The sequence below is a fragment of the Calidris pugnax genome, unplaced genomic scaffold (assembly GCF_001431845.1).
Source record: "Calidris pugnax isolate Ruff unplaced genomic scaffold, ASM143184v1 scaffold254, whole genome shotgun sequence".
In the NCBI taxonomy this organism is placed as follows: domain Eukaryota; kingdom Metazoa; phylum Chordata; class Aves; order Charadriiformes; family Scolopacidae; genus Calidris; species Calidris pugnax.
The window spans coordinates 49,802-59,355 of NW_015090966.1; the positions used below are offsets into that span (position 1 = coordinate 49,802).

At 61.6% G+C, this 9,554-nt stretch overlaps 2 protein-coding genes across 2 annotated transcripts in view; one reads left to right on the forward strand and one right to left on the reverse strand.

Moving 5' to 3' along the window:
- The window catches only part of TAP2 (transporter 2, ATP-binding cassette, sub-family B (MDR/TAP)), a 17,348-nt gene extending 14,235 nt beyond the window's left edge, over nucleotides 1–3,113 (forward strand). The window contains exons 5-11 of the mRNA XM_014952578.1: nucleotides 1,299–1,496; nucleotides 1,581–1,709; nucleotides 1,807–1,995; nucleotides 2,093–2,266; nucleotides 2,348–2,507; nucleotides 2,589–2,725; nucleotides 2,812–3,113. Of these exons, the coding sequence (XP_014808064.1) occupies nucleotides 1,299–1,496; nucleotides 1,581–1,709; nucleotides 1,807–1,995; nucleotides 2,093–2,266; nucleotides 2,348–2,507; nucleotides 2,589–2,725; nucleotides 2,812–3,096 (1,272 nt within the window). The 3' untranslated portion in view covers nucleotides 3,097–3,113. The remainder of the gene's footprint in view (nucleotides 1–1,298; nucleotides 1,497–1,580; nucleotides 1,710–1,806; nucleotides 1,996–2,092; nucleotides 2,267–2,347; nucleotides 2,508–2,588; nucleotides 2,726–2,811) is intronic.
- Nucleotides 3,114–6,621: 3,508 nt separating this feature from the next.
- LOC106894085 overlaps nucleotides 6,622–9,554 on the reverse strand; it is a 16,073-nt gene continuing 13,140 nt past the window's right edge. Inside the window, exons 5-12 of the mRNA XM_014952574.1 lie at nucleotides 9,119–9,409; nucleotides 8,272–8,547; nucleotides 7,922–8,194; nucleotides 7,738–7,839; nucleotides 7,554–7,583; nucleotides 7,260–7,292; nucleotides 6,937–7,102; nucleotides 6,622–6,652 (exon numbers count right to left, since the gene is read on the reverse strand). Of these exons, the coding sequence (XP_014808060.1) occupies nucleotides 6,622–6,652; nucleotides 6,937–7,102; nucleotides 7,260–7,292; nucleotides 7,554–7,583; nucleotides 7,738–7,839; nucleotides 7,922–8,194; nucleotides 8,272–8,547; nucleotides 9,119–9,409 (1,202 nt within the window). The remainder of the gene's footprint in view (nucleotides 6,653–6,936; nucleotides 7,103–7,259; nucleotides 7,293–7,553; nucleotides 7,584–7,737; nucleotides 7,840–7,921; nucleotides 8,195–8,271; nucleotides 8,548–9,118; nucleotides 9,410–9,554) is intronic.

Here is a 9,554-nt window from a genome sequence, read left to right on the forward strand (position 1 = left end):
TCGCGCAAGCCCGGCTCAAACTGAGCACCCGTCACCAGCTCTTCTCCCGCTTGGTGCACCAGGATCTCACCTTCTTCCAGAAGACACCGGCAGGTAGAGGAGGTCCCCATCACCCCACCCCACCCCAGGACCCCCAGTCCCACCACTTACCCCCTCCCCATCCCCACAGCTGAGCTCTCCGCCCGCTTGGCCAACGACGTGCCCTTGCTGTGCCGGGCGGTGCCGAGCAGCATCAACATAGCGTTGAGGAGTTTGGCGATGGTGTTGGCATTGGGTGGCTTCATGGTGGGCCTGTCACCTCACCTGGCACTACTGGCGCTGCTGGAGGTGCCCCTCACCATCACCGCGCGCAAGGTCTACGATGCCCGATACGAGGTGATGATGGGGACAGGATGGAGACCAAGGGGATGTGATGGTGGGAACGGGAATGGGGATCAGGGAGATGGGATGGGATGGTGGGATGAAGAATGGGGCAGTGGGGATGAGGTAGGCAGTGGGGACCAGGCAGATGGGATGGTGGGGGTTGGAATGGTGGGGACTGGGTGGGATGGTGGGGATGGAATGGCAGGATGTGGACCAGGGAAATGGGATGGTGGTAATGGGATCAGGGAGATGGTATGGTGGGGATGGAATGGGATGGGATAGCAGGATCGGGACAGGGTGGAATGGTAGGGATGGAATGGTGGGATGGAGACCAGGGGGACAAGGTGGTGGCAAACAGAATGCCAAGGACTGGATGGAATGGTGGGGATGGGATGGGAAGCAGGGGGACAGGATACTGGGAGTGGGGCTGGAAGAGGGACAGGAAGGAGGGGGTGAGGATCAGAGGAATGGTGGGATGGTGAGAATAGGAATGGTGGTGACAGGATAGGATGGTGGGGACAGGGTGGCAGGATGAGGATGGTGCGGTGGGATAATGAGAGTGGTGGGGACAAGATGGTGGGGTGAGGACAAGGAGATGGATGGGATGGTAGGATGGGAATGGCTTGAGGTGGTGGGAATGGGGACAGCAAAGTGGAGATGGAGGCGGGGACTGGAATGAATGGAACAGGACAGAATGGGACAGTGGGGATGGGATGGTGGGATGCGGACATGCAGATGGGGACTGTGGTGGGGATGGTGGGGAGGGGGTCAGTGGGAATAGGATGGGATTGGCAGGGATGGAGATGGTGGAGTGGGGACCTTGGGGTGGGGGGGGCAGAGCTTTGGGGCTGGTGGGGAGGGGATGGGCAGGACCAGGCCAGTGGGGATGTCCCATTGCCACCCCACGGGTGCTGAGTCCAGCTGCCCCCACCCAGGTGCTGCAGCGAGCCATGCTGGACGCCACGGCCAAGACGGCAGCGGTGGTGCAGGAGGCCGTCTCCTCCATCGAGACGGTGCGGACCTTCGCTGGGGAGGAGGAGGAGAAGCGCCGCCACAGCCGGGCGGTGGCTGAGATGCTGGGGCTGAAGGACCAGATCGATGTGGAGCGGGCGCTCTTCACCCTCATCCAGCGGGTGAGGCGGGCACAGGAGAGACCCCGGTGTCTGGGTGTCCCTGTTGTCCCCCCCACTACAACCCACCGACCCCTGTCCCTGCAGGCGCTGCAGCTGGCTGTGCAGGTGCTGGTGCTCTGCCACGGGCACCGGCATCTCCGTGAGGGGGCCATCACCGCCGGCGACCTCGTCACCTTCCTCCTCTACCAGGGTAAAGTTGGCCGCTACGTGCAGGTGAGACCACGCGATGTGTCCCCCTACACCCCAGGTGTCCCCCTACACTGTCTTGATCTGTCCCCGTCCCCGGTGCCGTCATCTCTGCCCCACACAGGCGCTGGTGTTTGGCCACGGCGACCTGCTGAGCAAAGCAGCAGCTGGTGGCAAGGTCTTGAAGTACCTGGACCAGGAACCCACTGGGGACACCGGGGGCACACGGGCACCCACCACGCTGCGGGGCCACGTCACCTTCCAGCACGTCTCCTTTGCCTACCCCACGCGCCCCGACCACCTCGTCCTGCAGGTAGAGCCCGGGGTCTGCATCCCCCAAGGAGGGACAGGGGTGTCCCCTGGGCACCCACCACCCCTACCACATCCTGCTCTCCCCCACCACCACCCAGGACGTCTCCTTCGAGCTGCGCCCCGGCGAGGTGACGGCGTTGGCAGGACTCAACGGCAGCGGGAAAAGCACCTGCGCGGCGCTGCTGGAGCGGTTCTACGAGCCTGACGGCGGGGAGGTGCTGCTGGACGGGGTGCCTCTGCGTGACTATGAGCACCAGTACCTCCACCGCCAGGTGAGGAGGGCAGCAGTGGGCAGGCGCTCAGCACAACTGCGCTGAGCGGTGCCCGGTCTCAACCTGCGCCTTGCGGGGCAGGTGGTGTTGGTGGGGCAGGAGCCGGTGCTTTTCTCCGGCACCATCCGGGACAACATCATCTTCGGGCTGGAGGGCTGCGGGGAGGAGGAGGTGACGGCGGCCGCCGCTGCTGCCGGTGCCCTGGGCTTCATCTCAGCGCTGGACCGGGGTTTTGACACTGGTGAGTACTGGAGCGGGGGCTGGTGGGAAGGGGGACCCAGGCACCCGCGTCCTGCTCAGACCCTGTCCTTTTGTTCCGCAGACGTTGGGGAGAAGGGGGGGCAGCTCTCGGCTGGGGAGAAGCAGCGCATCGCCATCGCCCGGGCCCTGGTGCGGCGACCCACACTCCTCATCCTTGACGAAGCCACCAGCGCCTTGGACGGGGAGGGGGAGGCGGCGGTGAGCAGCGGGAGGTGCTGGGGTGTGAGGAGGGGGGAGGTCCGAGCCCCAGGGCGGGTTGTGATGGGTGTCGGTATCTCCTGCAGCTGCAGCAGTGGGTGCGGAGCGGGGGCACCGGGACGGTGCTGCTCATCACCCACTGCCCACGGATGCTGGAGGCGGCCGACCGCGTCGTGGTGCTGGAACGCGGCGCTGTGGTGGAGACGGGGACGCCCGCCCAGCTGCGGAGCCGAGGTGGGCCCTACAGCCGCCTGCTGCAGCGTTCCCCCGGCGCAGGGCAGCCGGAGACCCCAGGGATGGGCTGCGGGGAGCAGGAGCCGGCTCCTGCCCCGGGGGCTGCTCCCGTTGGGAGCGAGATTTGTACGAAATAAAGCCAAATTGCTTCGGAGAGGAGCTGGCTGGGTTGCAGGGGTCGGGGGGAACTTCCTGGACCAGCTGCATGGTCTTGGGCATCAAAGCCACCCGTTCGTTGTCACCGCGGCGCTGACCTCAGTGTGGTATCATTAATCAACAACAGGAGCTGGGGACACGGGGAAGGAGGGTGAGGGACAGTAGGAGCTGGCGGTGGGGACACTGAGAGATGGGATGGGGACACCAAAAGCTGTGACAAGGGACCATGAGAGTTGTCATTGGCAAGTGGAAGTACCAGGCCAGGAACACGTCCATGTACCTGCTGCCTTACAGTGACCATGGGGGGCACCGGGTGCCAGTGGGGCTGGTGACCAACAAGACTGGACACGAAACACAGAGTTTGATATAAATCCTTCTCATTGTACCCAGGATGTGTTGGGGGACTCCAGAGCTGGGGTGGGAAGGTGCAGGGATGGGTGGGTGGGGATGGGGACAATGGGGTGGCCGGGGCACACTTCGTGGTATCACTGCCACCAGCCTTTATACCCGAGGAGTTTCACTTGATTCCAGCGCATCGCTCACACTCATGAAGGACCTGTGCGATGGCTGCAGGGGTCAGGTCCACCCCACCGTCACAAGCCCACCCATAGGGTGGGACAGAGGGGTTCTACCCCTCTGTCCCATGGGCCACCGAGGTGTGACAGCTCCTGACAACGTTTCCGGTCCAGGTCTACCTGAACCACTCCAATTTTAGTCACATGGTCTACTCACGTTGATATTCACCAGGGACGTGGCTCACAAAAATCTACATGATGGACTCTACCCAGGCAGAAAGGTCCAGCCCAGAGGGGTCACCTCTGCCACCATCCCAGTAGCCACCTCCCACAGGGCACTGGCCACCCTCAACAAGTCAGTATGGAGACAGGGCACTGGCCACATTTCTCTAGGGCCAGATGGGTGGCTTTGACTTCTGCAGCTTCCCTCGAGGAAACAGGATGGAGAGAGACTTTTTACCACGGCCTGTGGTGACTGGACTCGGGACATTAGAAATGTTTTATGAGGAGGGTGGTGAGTGGCTGGACCAGACTGCCTGGAGAAGTTGTGGATGCTCCTTCATTGGGAGTGGTCACAAGCCCACCCATAGGGTGGGACAGAGGGGTTCTACCCCTCTGTCCCATGGGCCACCGAGGTGTGACAGCTCCTGACAACGTTTCCGGTCCAGGTCTACCTGAACCACTCCAATTTTAGTCACATGGTCTACTCACGTTGATATTCACCAGGGACGTGGCTCACAAAAATCTACATGATGGACTCTACCCAGGCAGAAAGGTCCAGCCCAGAGGGGTCACCTCTGCCACCATCCCAGTAGCCACCTCCCACAGGGCACTGGCCACCCTCAACAAGTCAGTATGGAGACAGGGCACTGGCCACATTTCTCTAGGGCCAGATGGGTGGCTTTGACTTCTGCAGCTTCCCTCGAGGAAACAGGATGGAGAGAGACTTTTTACCACGGCCTGTGGTGACTGGACTCGGGACATTAGAAATGTTTTATGAGGAGGGTGGTGAGTGGCTGGACCAGACTGCCTGGAGAAGTTGTGGATGCTCCTTCATTGGGAGTGCTCAAGGTGAGAAAGAAGAATGGAACGATTTGGGTTGGAAAGCACCTTAAAGATCATCCAGTGCCACCCCCTGCCCTGGGCAGGGACACCTCCCACCACACCAGGTTGCTCCAAGCCCCCTCCAACCTGGCTTTGAACCCCTCCAGGGATGGGGCAGCCACAGCTTCTCTGGGCAACCTGGGCCAGGCTCTCACCACCCTCACAGCAAAGAATTTCTTTCTAGTATCTAATCCAAATCTGCCCTCATTTAGTTTAAAACCATTACCCCTTGTCCTAGCAGTACACTCCCTGACCAAGAGTCCCTCCCCAGCTCTTCTGTAGCCCCTTCAGATATTGGAAGGCCATTACAAGGTCTCCCTGGAGCCTTCTCTTCTCCAGGCTGAACCCCCCTAACTCCCTCAGCCCCCCCTCCCAACAGAGGGGCTCCAGCCCTCCCAGCATCTCCAGGGCCTCCTCTGGCCCCGCTCCAACAGCTCTATGTCCTTCTGATGTTGGAGGCAGCACTCGGGGGGTGTCTCCCCAGAGTGACCCAGAGGGGCAGAACGCCCCCCCTTGCCCTGCTGGCCACACTGCTGGGGATGCAGCCCAGGGTGCAGGGGGCTTTCTGGGCTGCCAGCCTACCTTGCTGGCTCATGTTGAGCTTCTCCTCCACCAACACCCCCAAGTTCTTCTCCTCGGGGGTGCTCTCCAGCCATTCTCCACCCAGCCTGGATTTGTGCCTGGGATTGCCCTGACCCAGGGGCAGGAACCTGCACTTGGCCTGGTTGAACTTCATGAAGCTGGCTTTGTCTCACCTCTCCAGCCTGTCCAGCTCCCTCTGGGTGGCACAGCCCTTCCCTCCAGCATGTCAACCACACCACACAGCTTGGTGTCATCAGCAAACTTGCTGAGGGTGCACTGATCCCACTGTCCATGTCTCCAACAAAGATGCTGAACAGCACTGGTCCCAGTACCGACCCCTGAGGAACACCACTCATCACTGGCTTCCACTTGGACACTGAGCCTTTGATTGCAACCATTTGAGTGCCACCAGCCAGCCAGTTCCCCCACATTGTCCATCTGTCCAATCCATGTCTCTCCAATTTAGGCACAAGGACATCACACAGGACAGTGTCAAATGCCTTGTGCAAGTCCAGGTAGATGATGTCAGGTGCTCTTTCCTTATCCACCGATGCAGCTGTTGCACTGGCCCAAAGGAGAAAGGGGAGGCCAAAGAGCCGGGGGAAGGATCCCCCCGGTTCCCACCACAGATTGGGTGCCATCGATCATAAATGCTGAGAGATGGCACTCGAGGACAGCAATGCCACGTAAACACCCAACCAAACCAGCACCTCAACAGTGATGCTGTCATATCGATATTTATTACACAAGGCAGCAGAATGATAATACTGATCCCTCTCCCGGAGCAGGGGAGTACATAGAGCAGCTCAGAATTTACAAAACAGCGTCAGGTCAACAAACCTGTCAAATTAATTAGTCGCTGGCGACTACATATAATAAATACATAAACCAAATTTGGTTTAACATGTTCTGGGCAGATCCATTGTTATCTCAAGCCTTCAAGCTGAGATAGGATGAGAGGAACAGCCTCGAGTAGCACCAGGGGAGGTTTAGATTGGATATTAGGAAGAACTTCTTCACAGAAAGGGATGTCATGCACCGGAACAGGGTGCCCAGCGAAGGGTTCGTGTCACCATCCAGCACCTCAATGTCTCTCTTGTAGTGAGCGTCCCAGAACTGAGCAGAGTTCTGAGGTGGAGCCTCACCAGCGCTGGATACAGGGGGGGTGATCACATCCCTAGTCCTGCTGGCAAAATCTTCTTGATCCAGGCCAGGATGCTCTTGGCCACGGGGGCACACTGCTCTGTGACACATCTCTGTAGCTACAGCAGCCCACCAGTGCCCACTTGGATCACTGAAGTATCTTCACTTCCTCAAAGTGTCCTCCTCCTGGTCACTGCGGGGACACACGGAGCCAGGCCACAGAATCCATCTGTCCCGTTCCTCTGCCCAGCTGGTGCCCCGTACAAACGTCACCCAGTTTGGGTCAACCCGGCTGTGTCCAATCCCAGTTCCTTGTGACAATTAACCTCATCCTGGCTGGAACGACCACAGTGGGGCAAGGGGGGGCAGGGGGACAAGCTCTCTCTGCCATCATCTCCCAGCTCCCCCCAGCCCCTCTCTGCCTCCAGTGGATGAGAAGGCAGGAGCCACATCCATCCACACGCCGGTCCCTCTGACAGCCGTCGGGAGATGATACAGTGGGGCAAGGGGGGGCAGGGGGACAAGCTCTCTCTGCCATCATCTCCCAGCTCCCCCCAGCCCCTCTCTGCCTCCAGTGGATGAGAGGGCAGGGGCCGAATCCATCCACACGCCGGTCCCTCTGACAGCCGTCGGGAGACGACCCCTGCAGGGACAGACAGTGTCACCCAGGGACACCTCCCTCTCCTCAACCCTCTGCTCAAGGGGCTCTCAGTGCCCCCCCTCATGCAGCCTGGGGTTGCTGTGGGTCCCACAGGGGAGCAGGGAGAGCTGGGGCCGCCCCGTCCATCCCCACACCGTACCTTTGGCCGAGGAGTCAGAGCCCCCGTCCGTGCCTGCGAGAGAGAAACAGCCGTGAGCTGCCAGCCCCGGGCTCGATACGGGCACGGTGCACGTGCCAGGAGCCACGGCCACGCTGGGGCCACCGGGAGAGGAGGATGGGAGCCCCACGGGGAGACACGACCTCTTCCGTATGTCCCCACTCCAGGGACACAGGGAAAAGGGCAGGGGGGAGGAAATGCCAGCAACAGCCAGGAACCAGAGCCGTGAGACCCCCCCAGAACCAGGCAGGAGCGGGACCTGCCCCCGGTACTCACCTGACGCCACGCCGTAGCCCTTCTTCATCTCTGCAGAGAGAAAGAGGCATCAGCATCCACCGCGCTTCACCGACAGCCTCGGGGGCTCCCCAGAGCACAGCGGCTCGTGCCCACAGCCCCTCCCGGCCCCCCAGGCCCTGCCTTCCCCCCGCACCCCTCTGCCTCACCGGCCCCGATGCTTTACCTGACTTCTGCTTCCACATGATGAATCCACAGATGGCAGCGACAACCAGGACTGCAGCAACAGCCACCCCCGCCACGATGGCCACCAGGTTGGACTCCGTCTCTGGAGGGAAGCACCACCATGAGCAGGGGAAGGGGAACCACCCCAGCCCTCCCCTCCCCGGGCACAAGGCCACCGGGCTCACCCCACGCATAGAGTTGGGGCTCGGGCAGGCTGGCGTGCTCCACGCGGCACCGGTACTTGTCCTTCTCCCCCGGGTTGGCCTCGATGGAGGCCCAGGTGTAGTAGGTGCCGTCGCTGTTGGGCACGGTGCCCCCACGCTCCGTCTCCTGGTCCCTGACCTCCCCGTCCTTCAGCCAGCTGACGGTGATGGGCCGCGGGTAGAAGCCGTAAGCGCGGCAGTGCAAGGTCAGGATCCCGTGGGCCTCCTTCCCCGACACTCGCACCGTGGGGCGCTCTGGGGAGGGGGTGGCAGTGAGGGCCGGCACACGCACCCACGCTGGCCGGTCCCCTCGGTCCCCGTCTCCCCCTCACCTTTCCTCTCCAGCACAGCCCGACCGTAGCTCACAAATTTCTTCAATGACTCGATGCAGGTGTTCTCCAGGTAGTGCTTACACTGCTCAGCGACAGTCCCGTCCTCCTCCCACTGCCTCTTGGTGATTTGTGCCACCATATCCGCTGTGGTGAACATCATCGTGTCCATGTTGAAGGTGATGAAGTCCCTCCCATCGTAGGCGATCTGCCAATACACCCTGGTGCGACCATCCTCCAGGAGGTCACAGCCGTACATTTCCTGCCGCATGTGAGCCCCTGGAACACGACCAGGGAGATGGGGCTGAGGGGCTGCTGCAGCCCTGGGACATCAGTGGGGCACAGACCCCCTGGTAGGACCCTCAACCCAGCCCTGCGTGAGCCCTGGGGGGAACAGCCACCGGCACCAGGGCTGCCCCCCATCCTGCCCAGGGCCCACAGCACTTGGGGTGTCACATAAAGCTGTGATGCAGACCCCTGCACCCATGGCAATGCCATGGTTAGCACCCTGCCCCACAGCTCCCTGGGACAATGAGGGGCTGGCATGGGGTTCTGAATGCCACGAGGAGGGCAAGGAGATGGGATCTAGTTGGGGGTGCCCCTCTGGCTCTGGGGTAGGGGCCCTGAGCACCATGGGGATGGCAAGATGCTGGGAGCTCTTCTGGGTCTGAGAGTCACAGCTGCCATGGGGATGTGAGGAGCTATGATGGGGAGGCCAGAAGACCCCCCTGGCTCTGGGATAGGGGACCCCAAGCACTGGGGGTGTGGGGCAGGGCAGCTGTAACCCCCTTGGGTTGGGGACATTGAGCCCATCCCAGCCCCACGGAGCCCCAGCCCAGCCCACACTCACTCCCGCTCTGGTTGTAGCTGCCCTGCACTGTCTCCAGGTCCACACGGGCAACCCGGTGATTCCTCTGTGAGATCCAGGTCTGGGTGTCCCAGTGCTGCTGGTCCAGGTTGGCCGCCATCCAGTCCGCCCGGGGCACAGTCCTCCCCGTCTCGCTGTCGTAGCGCGAGATGAGGGTCCCATCCAGGAACCCCACTTCCACAAACTCGGGCACCCCGGGGCTGGGTTCCAACACCACGACATTAAAGTACTGCAAGGAGTGGGGCCCTGCGGGGACAAGAAGAGCAGTGAGGGCTGAGGGGCACCAGGGTGGACTTGGGACAGGGGTGAGGGTGGGCAAGGGTGCAGAGATGGGTGGAGAGGCTGGGTAGGGGTGCCAGGGGGACAGACTGGGGGGGGCGGGCAGCATCAGGAGGGATGTGACCAGTGGGGAGATGCG